Here is a 15,767-nt window from a genome sequence, read left to right on the forward strand (position 1 = left end):
AGAGAGATGAAGAACGTGGAGGCTTGTGCAAAGGCGTCGTTTGAGACAAGCCTGATTAGATCAAGCGTGAGGTCACTCAGAATGAGTGTGGGCTCTGCAGCAGTGTGACTTAATAACCATCTGATAAGGTTTAGAGGAGTGCCAAATGCTTGTGATCCTACCTCAAATCTCCCAGCAGAAATACAAATTCTGCATTTGGAGTGTTATTAAATGAAAGTAAATCTGTCTATCTTAATAAAGTGATTTGAACTGACTGGTAACTAACTTTATATTTTGGGTTTTTAAGGTTTTGTGGTTTTGTTCAAGGACACAATAAGTAGAGCAGCTCCTCTGGTGGTTAAACCTGAAGCCCCGAGTGATATTTTTTTCAAATGTATTACTCACACTTAAGAGGGTTTGTTATTTACTCTCATAAAGCCACTAAGCCACTCCGCCTCAACACCTAACCACAGTTTGACAAGTACACTCACACCCTGTCCTCACTCAAATGAACTGACCTGGTTGTAAAATGCAGGCAAGTGATGAGAATTCAACACCTAACACATATGCAGACACACACATATTATGTAACATATACAAACAGGAAGGTGTGATTCCATTGTGTGTGGCCTCAATCTACAGCCCTATTTACGGTAAAAACATGGTTAGTATGAGTACCAAATACACGTGATGCTAGCCTTGATAGCAGAGTTGGTAATGTTTTCATCTTGTGAGTCTGCGCCTGCATTATCATGGCAAAATGTGTTTCTGGAGACATCTATTCTATTGCAGCAGGAACTACCACAGGGACAATTTTGGGTACTTTTCCATGTTATAGGTGTGAAAATTATAAAGTTTTATTAGATATTAGATATTTCAATGCAATAGTATCAAAACTTTGCAAGATGCACAGGGCACCAAATGTGCTAGGTCCAGCATCAAGTGTATTTAAAAATGACCAATAAATACTGTGTGTTATCCCAGAACTTATGAACACATCAGAACAGAAATGTACAACTGTGCAACACGTGTGTGTTTTTCTTGTTATGTGAGGTCCACAATAATCCGTCTGGCTTGAGATGAAAAGGGCCCTCAAAAAATGAGCATCTGGCAGCAAGATTTGGCACGTCAGAAAGGAATTTTATGTTTTTCTGAGAGGTACAAAGATGAGCTGGAAACGCTGAGAGAGTTACAAGATTTTAAATTGACAAGATTCAAAAACTTACAATTTTTAATATTTTTTATTATTCTGTTTGTTGCATTCATTACATTAACTCTACATAGCTGGTCATAAGGCATCTTTTCTTTTTTTCTTCTTTCATCAGACTGTCTGTACAAGGATGGATATTATGGTACTATTGTTTCAACTTTTTTAAACAAGTTCTGAAACTGAAACATATAGAACTGAACTGAAAAGCCTCTGAGCTCATAGTCAGTGTTGTATGCATATAGTTTAACTATAGAGAGTAATGTTGTCTAAAATCACCCGGTCATATCCTTTGATATAAAAGATTAAAACTTAGGTTTTTAAATGCTCCTGTACACATGCACACGTGATCTATCCCAAAACCCTGATAACATATTTTAGGCATTCAGGTGCCTCTTTGATCTAAATGAGAAGAGTATTAGTTTTTTTTTGTTCATGAACACCCACAGTCTAGCTCTCATGGGCATTTAACTATTATCAAACTACTAATCCAACTCACTACAGCCCAATCTGTACACTCACATCTTCACACACGGACTCTCCTGACTCGACAATGTCGACAGGCAGCAAGACACGCATTCCTGTCAGGGGTACCAAAAAGGTCTCCTCAGGGAATTGATTCAAGCTCTCTGACCATGGAATTTAACCTCTAACAAAAACACATATACACACACATGCATGCACACACGCACGCACGCACACACGCACACACGCACACACGCACACACACACACACACACACACAAACAGACTTTGAACACATGTAGAAAAGTTTGCAATAGATATTACACAAACAAGACATAAGTATGCAGCCGTCTTAGTTAAACGAATCAGGGACGTGCCCATCCCCAACCAGCTTTAACAATACACAGAAGTGATGGAGGCCTGCGTCTGAGGTACAAGAAGTAAATCCTTAAGTTTCAATTAGCTAATGTTATTGAAAGGAAAAGGCTGGCGATGTTTTGTATTTTTCCTATCGTCAAAAAAAATCCCATGCAAATACCAAAAAATATCAAAGTCTACGTCTACAGTACTTGTTTGACTGGGGACTGACAAAAGGTTGAAAAACAAGCCAAAAAAGCCACTCCTCGCCAACCCCAATATTGGCCGTGGTTAAGCGTGCAATACTTCACACCATTGTCCTATTTCCAGGCTCCCGCAGCAGCTCGACATGAGAAAAAGCACAACACAACTCCCTGTGTGGGACGTTGAAATGCAACGTTTATCCTTTTTCCACTTCATTGATACCAGTCAAAAGATGATAAAATGCCATGTGTGATTTGCCTATTGTAGTTGTTTAATTTTGATTGATAACTACCTATTCTGTGTGTGATCTTCTGCTGACACACTGCAAAACTTCCTATTTGTGCCAGGGGCAGTACTTGACATGCATCACGTGACCTGCAGCAGCAGCAGCAGCATTGCAATAGCAGTGTTTTTAACATCAGACATGACTTTAAAAACAGGGCAATAACATATTTCAACATTAAAAAGGCCAATTAAATTCCAGGCACTATAGTTTTTAACAAATTACCTAAAACCAAGGTAAAAAATGCATTTGTTGTGGACTATTCAGATGCAGATTAATATACAATAAACTACAGTTCCGGTCATGGTGCATCATGTGGCTTATAAATGTATTTTTGGACAACTCAGGATTATGTTGTCAGATAATAGTCGTTATTATCAGTTCATTGTTGGTTTTAGACTTTTCATGGGATTTGTTGAATAAGAAAAAGACAATATTACCAGACTTTTCCTTTAAGGAACAGGTAAACAACAAATACAAACAGGAAAGTATTTTCAAGACATGCAATATGCTATAACAGCAAAATAACTGTGCTTTAATTTGCCATACAGTGACTCTGCTGAGTGTGGCCATCGACTCAATCAATTACAGAGCCAAGGAGAAAAATCTGATCCGCTCAACATTTCCTTCATGTGAGGAGAGCCTGCAGATTATATAAGAGTCAGATGGCGAGGCAGAGGAGCAGGGATGAATGTCGTTGTACAGTTGGCATTCATAAATAGGATTGTAATTGACATCCTATAAAAGGTGTGTCAGAACATCTTCCCTTTGTACCAAGATGATGATGATGCAGGAATACAATTCTGCAAAGTTGGCTCTGAGAGGAGCTGCCTCTTGTTTTCAGCCTCTGGTCTCATCCGAGAGATTAATCAGCTGAAAAGAAATGCATAGAGAGTATTGACACAAGATAGAAGGGTGCATTATACATATTTTTTAAAACTTTGAGGTTTTCTCATATTTAAATTTTTTCACTAAAGGACAATGTGATGTCATAGCTTGGTGCAGCTACGGCACCAGATCTTGTCATTGCAAGTTCTGTCTCTGCTGTCTATCAAGGCACCAGTTTGAGCTCTGCATCAGCTGATGTGCAGATATCTTGTCATTCTGTACAATACATATTGCAACGTTAGCAGTGCCCTACAGATCCCTGGTTGATTTTCTTCATGCACAGACAGAAATCATTGATTGGACATGCAAATAAAGTGCAGATGGAGTGCAGGTAGCAAACATCATGTCACTAATCTCCTAAGCCCCTTTCTCAACAGTCTGTTGTGTGACTCCCTTTATATTTGTAGTAAATGAGACCAATCATAGATATTTGTAACCAACTGGATTTGATTGAAATATTAACTTTCTGTTAATATTTAGAACTTGGAGTATATCAAACTCCAACACTACACTTTGTTTGAATGCCTTAAGCAAATGTTTAAACAAAACCGAGACATTTAACATCATAAAAAGCAAGCTCCCTGCAATTTTGTTTTTAGTAGAATTAAGTGAAAATTTAAATAAAAACATTAAAAAAAAAAGCTCCCTGAGGTTTTACAAAGAAACATTTTCTCCCATGCAGATACTTTCTTTGCACTTTTTGAAGAATTAATTTTACCAGCAATCATTAAAATAAAATGCAGATAATCAGCCAAATGCCAAATATCGGCCCCAATAATTGGCAATGCTGTTGACCCCTACTGAAGACGTTTTCAACAACAAAGTTTAAAAAATGAGAGAAAGCATTAGAAAGTTTACTGATTAAGACAAAACCAAGTTGTGATTATGTAAGTCCCCTACTTTTTTAATGGGAGTGGTGGATGCTGACAAAGTAAATGTTTAACTTTGTTAAAACCACAAGAGTTGCACTTTCTTATAGCACCTGCTAAAGTGCTTGGGAATTTATACCGAATATATAACAAGTAAACCCCAGAAGCATGCTTATTTATTTTTTTTTTTTTAGAAAAACAGATGCAAGAATTGCTATAAGCAGCAAGTTACAGAAGAAAGTGGAACAGAGGCGATCCAATCAGTGCTGCAGCACAATCCAAATGCCCACTGTTCCTTTTCATTGTTTCTGCAGACACCTGGGCAGTTTGCCAAAACCCACAACAGGGAGGGAGCCCTAGAAATTAAGTTTTATTGACCTTCAAATGACTTCTGATAGAAATGCCGGTAGCTTGGATGTAAATTTGGAGAAACTTCCCAGATAAGCCAAGAGAGCAACATCAGGAAAGAAACAGTATTAAACTAGAATAACTTCACAGTTGCATTTTTCTGCAGACTGATCAAACTGCAGTTACGGTTTGCATCCATGTGTTTGGATATCAGTTGGCATAGGTGTGATTTGTTAATCGAGCCTTGACATTGGCAAACATGTTCTCACCTTCTTTGCGCAAGAAACACTTCCAAAGGCAGAAGCAGAGGGACATGACCAACAGGGCAGCCACCGTGGTGACTGAGATCAAGATGGTGAGAGCCGTCCCAACTAGGAGGGAGAAAGACAGAGAACTGATCAGCTGTTTAATTATCGTCCATGTTAACTACAGCATGTAAATCCCGGCCAGATTAAATGTCATGATACGTGTCGGTATGTGTGTCTGAGTACTGTGAGGCCTGCACTGGCTGGACACTGCTCCTCTTTTATGGACCATCTCTGATTAGATTTGAGATTTAATCTTTAGCGTTACCTGCTGATCTCTGTAATGTGTGCACTCCTGACTCATGAAGCCAAGGTCAGCTGAAGGTTATCAGCAAACTAAAGCCATGACAATATGAGCATATATGAGACTTGAGCAAATGCGTCCATGCCCAACACAAGCTGTATTAAAACTGATACAGATTCTTGTTTTAAACAAAATATGATTTAGCACTTCTGGCTTTCTTTTAAAGTCTAATACACTTACCTTATAGAAACATGATTTTCACATGATATAAAATTATTATAATTATAAATATAGTTTTCTGGACATTTATCCATTTGGATTATTTTATAATACCCTCTCCTCTATTTTTTTTTTTTTTTTTAATTTTTAGGTAAGAGTTCATGCAATTTTTGAGACATTTTGTGCCAAGTTGGTCAAGTTGGTCCTATGTTTTTAAAAAGTGAGCCCAAGAAAAGCTGTCGATCTAGGTTTTAAAGGGTTAGTATTTTTTACAAGCAGGCTTCTTTTTCCCCTCAAAAGATCTCAAGTGATGACATCAAGCACTTTTGGCAGGAAAAGACATAATGCTTTCACTGAAGCAAAGGTTTAAAGACCCCAACTCACTTTTAGTGTTCATGGATACAGCAATTGGTGACTCAAGCCCTTTGTGGTGCACCAAGCATTTGATGGACACGTCTTTCAGCAGCCCTGATTGGACAGTCAGCGTGCTGATGACCAGAGTGGTCCCGTCGCTCTGCGGGAGCTGCGTTGTCACAGGGGGGCCCATGGTGCGGTTATCCCTCTCCACGTTCCACACTATCTCTGTCGGGGGGCGCGACACTGAGGTGCAGTTGGCTTCGATCACACCTGGAGAGATGGTTTTGTAGCTCACCTGTGGTTTGGGCAGCACTGGGAGAAACAGACAGAAAAGGCATCAAAACACCGGCACACATTTACACACAAGACCCTGGACCCTATTTTCCCTTTTTTGTGAACCAGCATATTTTCACACTAACTGGATGAATTAGGGGTTTATTTCAACCAAACCAGGGCTGGTGATTGTTGAACAGACAGACCAAGCTATTTTTGCGAGTTTCATTTTGTTTCTGTTGATTTGGACACAAGTTTGTTTTACAATAATTAAATTACTGTTTATTTTAGAAAAGTCTGGTGGGTTTGGTAATAGCGTTTTTGGGGCTGAACAAAAATCTTACTCCAACAAAAGTGTCAACCACAACGTTGTGGAAATGAAAAGAACATGGAGTCTGTGAGCGGCAGAAACACACACTTTTGTTGGTCATGCATTGATGGTTAATTATTGCCAAGACCTAAATTGTAGCCTGTTTTGTGGCTGCCAGCTGCAGTCCTTTCGCTCAACAATGGATCAATTTCAAAAACTGTTTATCTCACTGGTCACTTAGACACAAAAACATGGAAAAATATGGCCAGGTTAAAAAAAAACAAAAAAAAAACAAAACATTTCTGTCAGAATTGAGTTACCCATATATTCTTATTCTGTTAAAACATATTTATATTGTGTGTTTGTTTTTTAAGTTACATGCATTTTATGACTTTTTAGAAAACAAAAATATCCATATGATTTTTGTTATTTGGAATACAAAACTTTGAAGCTCAACAACTCAAAACCACTTAAAATGCAGATACAACCTTATAATTTCTAAGGTGGCATTATGTATTATTCTTTACATTTTTTGAGCTGCTTTGTATGAAATATATGAATAAGAATGCTCCAGAAATTATACTACACAACTATCAAACACTTAAGGAGGTCTGGCATATGAAACATATTATTTTAAGGCAGAATTGGCCACAATTCACATCGTAGTTTAGCCTGTATTTGTATATCTTCACAGTGTCTTTGAGTAAATTGCTAAGATGAAACCTGGGAAAAAAACCTTGAAGCCTTTGGATCAGGTAAGGTATGTGAATTCCTGCACGCTTAAGATCCATAAGTAAATCTCTGGCTGTTTTCAATTCTCAGTTCTCGGGGCTGAGTGAGGAATGTGATGCACTGGAACGAGAACATTTGTGTTGGCAAGAGCACGTTCAGCCACAGATATTCAGCCGTCATAGTTTCTGCGTCTTCCCAGAGTTCTTCTGGGTGGTGAACCTCATCCAACATCGGTCTGGATCATATCAGATTTCGGGGTGGGTCAAACCACAACAGTTAAAAATGTCTATAACAATCCAAACCACAATGACCTGTGAGAAAGCACAGAGATTTTCCTCACTATATTTCTAAGCTCTGCAAAGCCAAAGGGAGCCCCAGATTCAGGTGCTCATTTTCTGTGAGATCATCAATGTCACTACTAGTGAGCCCCTTTCGCATTGTCCAACTGTCATTTTATACAGCTATTTATAAAAAAATATTGATTTTAGCTACCTGATGTAAAGGATCTGTATTCTTCTGCAGTCACTGACATCTAATGTGTTGATTTTGTCCCATGTAGTGATGTGATCTCAACCTGATTAGTGATATTTTGCTGCTTGGGCAGAAGCCCAAGGCACTACTATGATGACATTTTTTAAAAGGCACAAACTCTGCATGTGATATTCTTTGTTTGAATACTGACCTCTTGGGTCAAAGTCCGCTGTTTGTTCGACCCATCCACTTCCCCTCCCATCCATCATAAGAAGACCTGAAAACTCTTAAGCTACGTTCGTGACTCTGAGTGTCTAATAATGATGCGGATGAGTTTTCATCGGAATCGTCTTAAACAGACACTAAACAGAGATACAAGTCCAAGCAACATATTCTGGCGCTGCGGGATTGAGCCCAGGCCACACATAAAATTAAACCCACTGGAATTTGTGGCTTCAAAACTTTAACTTAAATTTCAGTATATATGCAATTTAGGGTTGCTGACTTCTTCTCTCTTATTGCTACTGCAATTTATGTATTTTAAGGTGTTGAACCTTTATTACATTTTCACAGTGGTACATCTACTCAAGCACTGTACTAAAGTACAAATTTGAGGTACTACTTTAATCTGAGTATTTTAATATTGTCCCACTTTTTATTTCTGCTTCACTACAATACAGAGGGAAATATTGTACCTCACTATTATTTTATAACTTAAGTTACTAGTTGCTTCACAAATTCAGATTTTTGCACATAAACCGTATGAAATATAAGTCCAGCTGAATCAATTAGTCAATTGATTGACAACAATTTTGATAATCGCAAGTCATTTTTTAATTAAAAAAAATAAATTCATGGTTCTAGCAGCTCAATTATGATAATTTTATGCTTTTCGTTTTATTTATTTATTTATTTTCTATATTAGTACTTACTTTTAAAGTATGAATAATTTACCTAATTGTACTTTTTACGTAAGCAACACTTTAATGCAGAGCTTTAATGTAGTACTTTTACAGTGCCGTATTAGTACTTTTTACTCAGGTAAAAGATCTGAATACTTCCTGCACCACTGCTTTTTATCAGTTAAATGATGTTTTGCAGCTTTCTAAAACAATTAAATTCTGCTGCATTTTAAGGACATACGTGATTGTTATGACTTAAGGTTGGAAATATTTGCACATGTGTGTTTTAGAAATCACAGTTTGTCACATGTCAGAGATGGGGAATAAAGGAGGAGGCATCACATCACCCGCGGTGGGATGATGAGGGTGGAAGACTGATGGCAGCAGTACACAGGAAGAAAAGAAAAACATTAATGCTAATCGTTCTTCACCACCAGAAACACCTACTGTACTGTACAGTTCAATTTCAAACAAAAGCACATCTGTTGGTTGAGATAACAGAGAAAGGGAGCGGGGGAAACTGAGCAAAGAGGGAGAGAGAGACAAAGCACAGAGGGAATCACTGTCTGCTGCAAACACTGACACAGTCATGCATCAGGACCTCACTCCCTGCCTCCATCATTCTTCCCAATGGTCCATTCTTCACATGGACACACTGCTCTGTGTTTGTGTGTTCACAAATCAACCGACAGCTTAGCCTTGCTATATCAGGAAAACATTCAGCAGCTACAATTGGGAAGAAAAGATCAACATTCCTGTCTAAATCCCCGGGGTATCTGTCTTTCCTACAGTCCAAGTCAAGTTTCTTTGCACTCGCACGCATGTCTGAATCCTTGATTTTCCCCTCAAGAACCTGCCTTCCCAGCACCTCCATCTACTGTAGGAAACATGCACTCACTACTACAGGCCAGCTTAAATGTGCATCTGAACAACTCATGCTTATTCCTCATACAGGATTCCTACAACTTAAGGCAAGTAGGAAGTAAGACTTTAGGACCTTTTAATGCCACTTTCAATGAAATTTAGGATCACAGTTACAGTAGCCAATATTGCAGGGGAAAAAAACATGTAGCTACTGACAATCACTCAAGGTAAGCAGATTTTATTTTATTTTTAATTTATTATCAGAATCAGAAATACTTTATTGATCCCAGAGGGGAAATTGTTTTATAACATAAAACATGAATATTTTGTCACTAATGTAAGATCATTTTTTCTTAAGTTGGCCATTATTTTGAGCTTTTCCAATGAAATGTCAAATTTTTTTTAAAAAAAATCCCACCTCCCATGTCTGTGCATTTATAAGACCTTCGAAATATTGATTTCAGACATTTTGATGCCCATTCATTGATTCAGTGCCTTTTAAGACTCTAAGGATCCTCAAAAACCCCACTCTTAAAAAAGGAATAATCTGTCAGTGGGGCTAAAACAAAAGTGACACTATGATGAAGCAAAGCAACAAAAGACTTATGATTGTCTGATGGAACAACAGTAACACTGGCAACAAATAAAGTAAAATTGTAGCCATTTTTTAAGCATTGCTCTAGCGATGAAAAAATGGGTCCGTATTTTTTGGGTCCAGAGTAACACATGTTATTTTGATGGAATCTGGTGTATAATTTCATACAGATTTCCATGGCCCCCACACTAAGACTTATAAAATCCCTGTATATTTCAAGTAGTGCTACTAACAAGTCACGATTTCCAATCACAGGACATCTCACAAACTAACAAATTAACTCCTATAAGCCTAAATTATATTTGTGATTAGAGGATGGGTTGCAGTCTTTTAAGAACAAAATTTCCTCTTCGTGTTTTCACAGACATTTCATTACACTGTATCCTTGCTGAGCCAAGGCAGAGGAATGCGTCGTAGAAGTCACATGCAGAGAATTTGAGGACAACTTGATTTGGAGAAATACAAATATTCCCTTTAACTGAACTTAAAGGATTAGTTTGACATCTTGGGATTTTTTTTTTCTCTAACTCTAAGCGAAATTTAGTCAGAAAGACTTTTGCATGCTTAGGTCAGTAATTTATTTCTAATACCATCTGCTATTCACTCTTTGCATTCATGGTCAGTCATCATTTTTTGATGTGTTAGTTGAAAGTTTTCAGACATCAGCTGCTCTATCAGCTGATCACAGTGACACACCTGCTCTGTTAGCCCTCCATCTCACTGCTCCGTGCTTTAAATATGATTACGCTCTCCACCTCCTCATCACTGCCTAGTCTTCGCAGATTCATCAGCATCATCGGCCATCAGTCTCAGAGTCATCAGCCACCACCACCAGTGTCTGGACTCCATCTTGCTGCTGCTCAGATACACCTCAATAACAAATCTCCCTCAGGAGTCCAAGAGCCAGCGATTTTCAGTCAAATCTTAATCATCACATCTGTTAATCAATAAACTTGTAATATGTATTAAACAGTTATCAGCGCTTCATTCACTTGTCTCTCTGGATTGTAATTTGTGCAAGATGGCTTTTCCTCTTTTATCCAGTCATTATGCTAAGACAAGATAACCAGCTGCAGGTGGTGCGCTCATATTTAATGCATGAACATGTGAGTGGTATTGATCGTCTTCTTTAACTCTCAACAAGAAAGCACATTTCCCCGCAAAAGTTCGGGCCTACTTTTTTAAGCGCTTTTGCACCAGACAAGGATGGTTCTCTTACACTGGAGTTACACTAGTGAAGGGATCATTTCACACTTTAATCCAGCCCTGCGGCATTATTCCTACACTAAACACAAATGTCACTCCTTATAACAACCAAAGCACTGACTGATAAATAGCTTTTCCACCAAATTAAAAATAACCTGCTCTTCCTAGATGAACACATTTGTTCTGTGTGGGCCATACTTCAATGAAGTGTAATCTAAAATAATCCACCACAACAGAGTCTGGGAAAAAGAAATTTACCATATGTGGCGAGGCAAACTGTGGAGCTCTTCTGTCCTTCGGGATGCATGTTGAACAGGCAGGTGTAGCAACCCTCATCCTGGATAGCGACAGGCTGGATGGTGAGCCGACTGTCGGACAGGGAGGCACTCAGCCAGACTCTCCCCTGGAACTGTGGCTCTATCATGGGGTCGCTCCGCTTTGCAAAGGAGGCCACCTCTGTGTGGTCTCCTTGTGCAGAAGTGTGTGTCCACGTGATTTGCTGCACCTTTTCGGGCAAACCATAGGAGCACGAGAGGGACGCCTTCTTGCCGCTCACTGCTGTCTTGTTTCTATCAACGGTGATATGCGCTGTGGGTAAAAAGAGCCCAATATCCAGACAGAGTGAAAGATGAGGAGAAAAGATATGAAAAAGAACAGGGAGACAGAAGAAATGGGACATTGTTAATTTTCAGAAATATGAAGCACCCAAACAGAAACCAGTCACTGGAATCTGCAACAGCTGTTTCTGCTTAGAAACTGAGCCCTCCTTCTCTCACTGCTCCACAGCTCTTTATTAACATGACTAGCTGAGCCTCAGCAGGCTCATCAACTTGTGTTTGGAGGTTAGGGACATCTATATTCACATATTTTCTCAGTAAATCCCCGTAGCAGATTGATATTGAGGTTGTTGGGAGGACTAACTGTCCTTGGAGTCTGCTGGAGAATTGTTTTTGTTTTACTTTAAAGGGCGGGCGCAAAGGGCAGGCATCCAAAATCAGTTATACCACGTTCATGTAACGTCCTTTGAAATTGAATTACGAGCAGCAGAGAGGGATGCTCTGTGTCAGCCTCCAACTTGTAATTAACACCGATAATATCCTTCACTGCAGAGATGTCAACAAACTGTTGGCTGCAAATCTAACGTGACAGATTCAGCTAATTTAATAGAAATGTAATTCTTCACTTAAATTGGTAGCAACTTTATATCACACAATTACTTTAAAAAAAATCTCACATTCAAACAGAAAACCCTATTAATGTCAGAACATCAGATTCAGTGTCTGATATCTGAGCTTCTCAGTTTATCTCTTCCTTTTAATGTGTCAACAAGTTGGATGTTTCTCCCACCTGGTTCACGACCTCCATTACTGTGTTACAATTGCAGAGTCACTTCCTGGCTTGTCAAATGAGTTAAAAAATGTTTAATCTGAATCTCTCCTGTCAGGGTTCAATGTCTGCCTGAGTAAACTGTCCCAACAAACTCACAACTGCAAAATTGTTCCATTCCTGCAATCTGTCTCCTTGAGGCAAACATATTGGTGCGTGTATGTGTGCATAGCTCGACTACCCTACCGCCAGCTAAACACACATTTGGTCTTTGCAAACAGAAAAGATGTCCGCATTTATGTGCATATAAAGGGGGGAAGTGTGATCCGACCACAAGTGGTCGCTCAACACATGTGGAGATGCATTCTTATACTGATCAGACGGATTTAAAGCTGTCCACTTGTGAATGGTAACACCAGGTATAAACAGGCTCTCAGAGACCAACATCTTGTTCTTTTTGCTTCATCATTGCATTTCTGGCACTCAAGCACACCTTGGCTTCTTAATTTTGCTTACATGCTGCAGTGGAGACACAAGAACCAAAGTTTATTTTCTTGATAATAGCAGCGAGATGACAGGAAATGAGGGGTCACTGTCTGTTGAAACTGTGTCTGTACATCACACTGCATTAGGCTGAAATCACAGTGATCTTATGAACTCTCAGGGTTTGAGATACAGTTTGTCTAAACTGTAACAAATTCTTATGTTACCAGACACTGCTTTCTCATTCGTAAAACCAAAGCTGTTTTCATTTACTCACAGGTAACAGTGAGGCAGGTCTGTCCCTGCTTCGAACCGGATGGATGCATGTCAAAGATGCAGGTGTAACAGCCTTCGTCACGGAAGCCCACCCTGCGGATGGTGATAGCCGAGGTGTCTTTTGGGGAGGGAGCGAGCTCCACGTACTGCTGTCCGCTCACACTGTCTCTGTTGCCGGGCTGGTAGCTCAGCAGGGTCTGGTTCTGGCCGTCCAGCCATCGCACCTGCCTCACAGTCTCACCTCGGTCCCTTGAAACACTGCAAGTCAGAGTGAAGGGCTTCTCCACAGGAGCTTCCAGACGCTCTGGTGCCGTTACCCTGCCTGAAACATCCACCGATATTTAAAAAATAAACATTATAATTTGATGTGACATGAGTTCTCTTCTCTTTTTTTCAGCATGGCAGACTCACCCTGTAGTCTTCCCACCATCAGTAAGAGAAAACACAGCTGCAGACCTTTCATGCAGGAGTTCTGGCTCATCATCATCTTCATCGCTCATTTAACAGGGAGGAGGAAGAGCAGTTCTGAGGTGAGGGGAAATTTCACAAGTTATCACAGTTAGCCCAACATAAACCCATACCCTCATAAAACTTGGACCATCCAACAGTAATACAAGGATTTTTCAGAATTGAGCAGAATTGTACATTAACTCTTTTTTCCACCTGCTAATGTAGCTGGTGAATTCCAAAATCTACTCAATAGAGCATCATTGTTATTTTTTTGGCTGGTAAATCAAGCAAATCTAGTATCCATTTGCATATTTTACCAGCATTTGCATGGTGGCTGGTGCTAATTTCCGACCTGCCCCAGAGTCAGTTCAACCCCTGTGGTCACAACATGCTGTCTAACATATTTAATTGCCGAGAAACGTTCAGAAAAAAAACAATTCAGTGGGATGAAATCCAAAAATGCCATGTTATAATATGAAATATTTAAAGATTTTAATAAGAGAAACAGACCAGTTATCCAGCGGTAGTATGGAAGTTATCAGAGCTGTTTAAACATTTGAATAGTTTTTTTTCCTCCATATTACTGACTAAACCGATTCTAGGAGGGTTTTAAGTCATACACTTGCAACTCACTTAAATCAGAAATACAAACCCATTCTAGCTAAATACATAAGAAAGATACATAGCAGTTATATCACAGTACCACTTTGTTTTTTAATTAAATCATCTGTTCAATCAAGAAAACTGAGAATTGAACAATCTGACACATTTTGCATTATCTTTAATATATAAATTGAGACTCTCACCTCTACTTCTCCTTATCCAGAAGCCAACCGTTTAAGATGTTCTACCTCTGCAACATCTCGCCCGTCCTTATGACCCAGCAGACTTTGGAAACATCACATCCAAACCGAGCGAGGAACTATTTTTACTCCTCCGTGTGTTTTCTATTCCGCGCAGCAGCAGCTGCACAATGAACACCAGCCGGCGGCAGCTCCGCACTTCAGCTCAGAGGACGCGCAGGAGCACCTCAGCGCCGGCGAGGAGGCGAAGTTTTCGGCTCAAGACGCCCTCGAGTGTCAATTCGTGTGTATTGCGTTGAGGGACGGTGGTGGAGATTTCGGAAAGAATGTTTGATTCATGTTTCTAAGCTTTAAAATGTGATGTAGAGTAATTGTCCCGTTTATTCTGCTGTTATTCTGTTTGCCATGTGGATGAATGGCTTCAGGAATTCAAATGCAGAATCATGTTGCAGTGAGAGATAAAATCAATAAAACAGGAGTTTAGTAGAAGTACTACTGCCCTGCAACTTTAGCGTTCAGAAGAAGAAATCTGTCATAGAAAAGAACATCAAATCTCCGAAAATAAATACAGGTAAGCACTGCAAAAAATTAGTTTTAAGTAAAATGAATGAACTAAAAATGTAAGTGAAATATTATTTCAGCAGGTATCTAAAATCAAACAAGTGGAGAAGAGCTCCCACTTGTCTAGTAGTGTAGTCTACAGATTTAAAAAAAAAAAAAAAAAAGTGAAATAACCAAAAGCTCTATTTGGTAGAAAATATCCATGACAGACTCCTGTGGTCATAAGTTTGTTATGTAAGTTTGTAGTTTATTATTAGTGTAACTACTGCTGCTGCTGCTGCTGCTGCTACTACTACTACTACTACTACTACTACTACTAATAATAATAATAATAATAATAACAATAATACATTTATTAGTTTCTTTTGACCTTATGACATGGCCCTATGACATTATGAATACAGACAGGAAATACATACAAGACAGAAATAAATAATAATGAGAGACAAAAAAAAAAGAAAAAAGAAAACATAGGTGCCCATTTAGGAATTAAGGTTTACAGATATTCATGAAGACAGGTCCTTTCCAATGTTTGAGCATTATAGTTATTTTGTTATTGTTTTTTTTTACTTATAAATGCAGTAAATATAGGTCTAGTTTTCATTAAACGACATCTGGGAATAAAGTAGATTTCAAAAATAATTATTGATCCCCAATTCTTCTTTTTTGTCCTCCAATTAGACACCAAACTTTATATTTTCATAATTTATTATTAGTCCTCGTTGTAGGAGAGCTGTTTTGGTGGTTTTGTCGTCCTCTGCAGGTACACATGGAAATTACAACCCCGCCA

At 38.9% G+C, this 15,767-nt stretch overlaps 2 protein-coding genes across 4 annotated transcripts in view; both read right to left on the reverse strand.

Moving 5' to 3' along the window:
• LOC121965812 (uncharacterized) overlaps nt 1–15,767 on the reverse strand; it is a 31,730-nt gene that overhangs the window by 13,256 nt on the left and 2,707 nt on the right. The gene's annotated exons all lie outside the window — the stretch shown is intronic.
• LOC121949149 (OX-2 membrane glycoprotein) lies at nt 1,202–15,053 on the reverse strand. The gene is made up of 7 exons (XM_088083328.1): nt 14,420–15,053; nt 13,575–13,688; nt 13,165–13,485; nt 11,337–11,666; nt 5,753–6,037; nt 4,870–4,971; nt 1,202–3,368 (listed from the first exon to the last, which is right to left on the reverse strand). The coding sequence occupies exons 2-7, from the start codon at nt 13,654–13,656 to the stop codon at nt 3,361–3,363; spliced, it is 1,128 nt and encodes a 375-aa protein (XP_087939454.1). The 5' UTR covers nt 13,657–13,688; nt 14,420–15,053; the 3' UTR covers nt 1,202–3,360.

The sequence above is a fragment of the Plectropomus leopardus genome, chromosome 10 (assembly GCF_026936395.1).
Source record: "Plectropomus leopardus strain MGB_pleo_1.0 chromosome 10, ASM2693639v1, whole genome shotgun sequence".
Classification (NCBI taxonomy): domain Eukaryota; kingdom Metazoa; phylum Chordata; class Actinopteri; order Perciformes; family Serranidae; genus Plectropomus; species Plectropomus leopardus.

Bases quoted from the DNA above. Each gene is read 5' to 3' on its own strand.
- LOC121949149 (XM_088083328.1), bottom strand. From the start codon at position 13,656: ATGAAGATGATGATGAGCCAGAACTCCTGCATGAAAGGTCTGCAGCTG. The intron at 13,486-13,574 runs GTGAGTCTGCCA...TGGATGTTTCAG, and splicing joins GATGGTGGGAAGACTACAGG to GCAGGGTAACGGCACCAGAG. The intron at 11,667-13,164 runs GTGAGTAAATGA...TTTTACCCACAG, and splicing joins GACCTGCCTCACTGTTACCT to CGCATATCACCGTTGATAGA.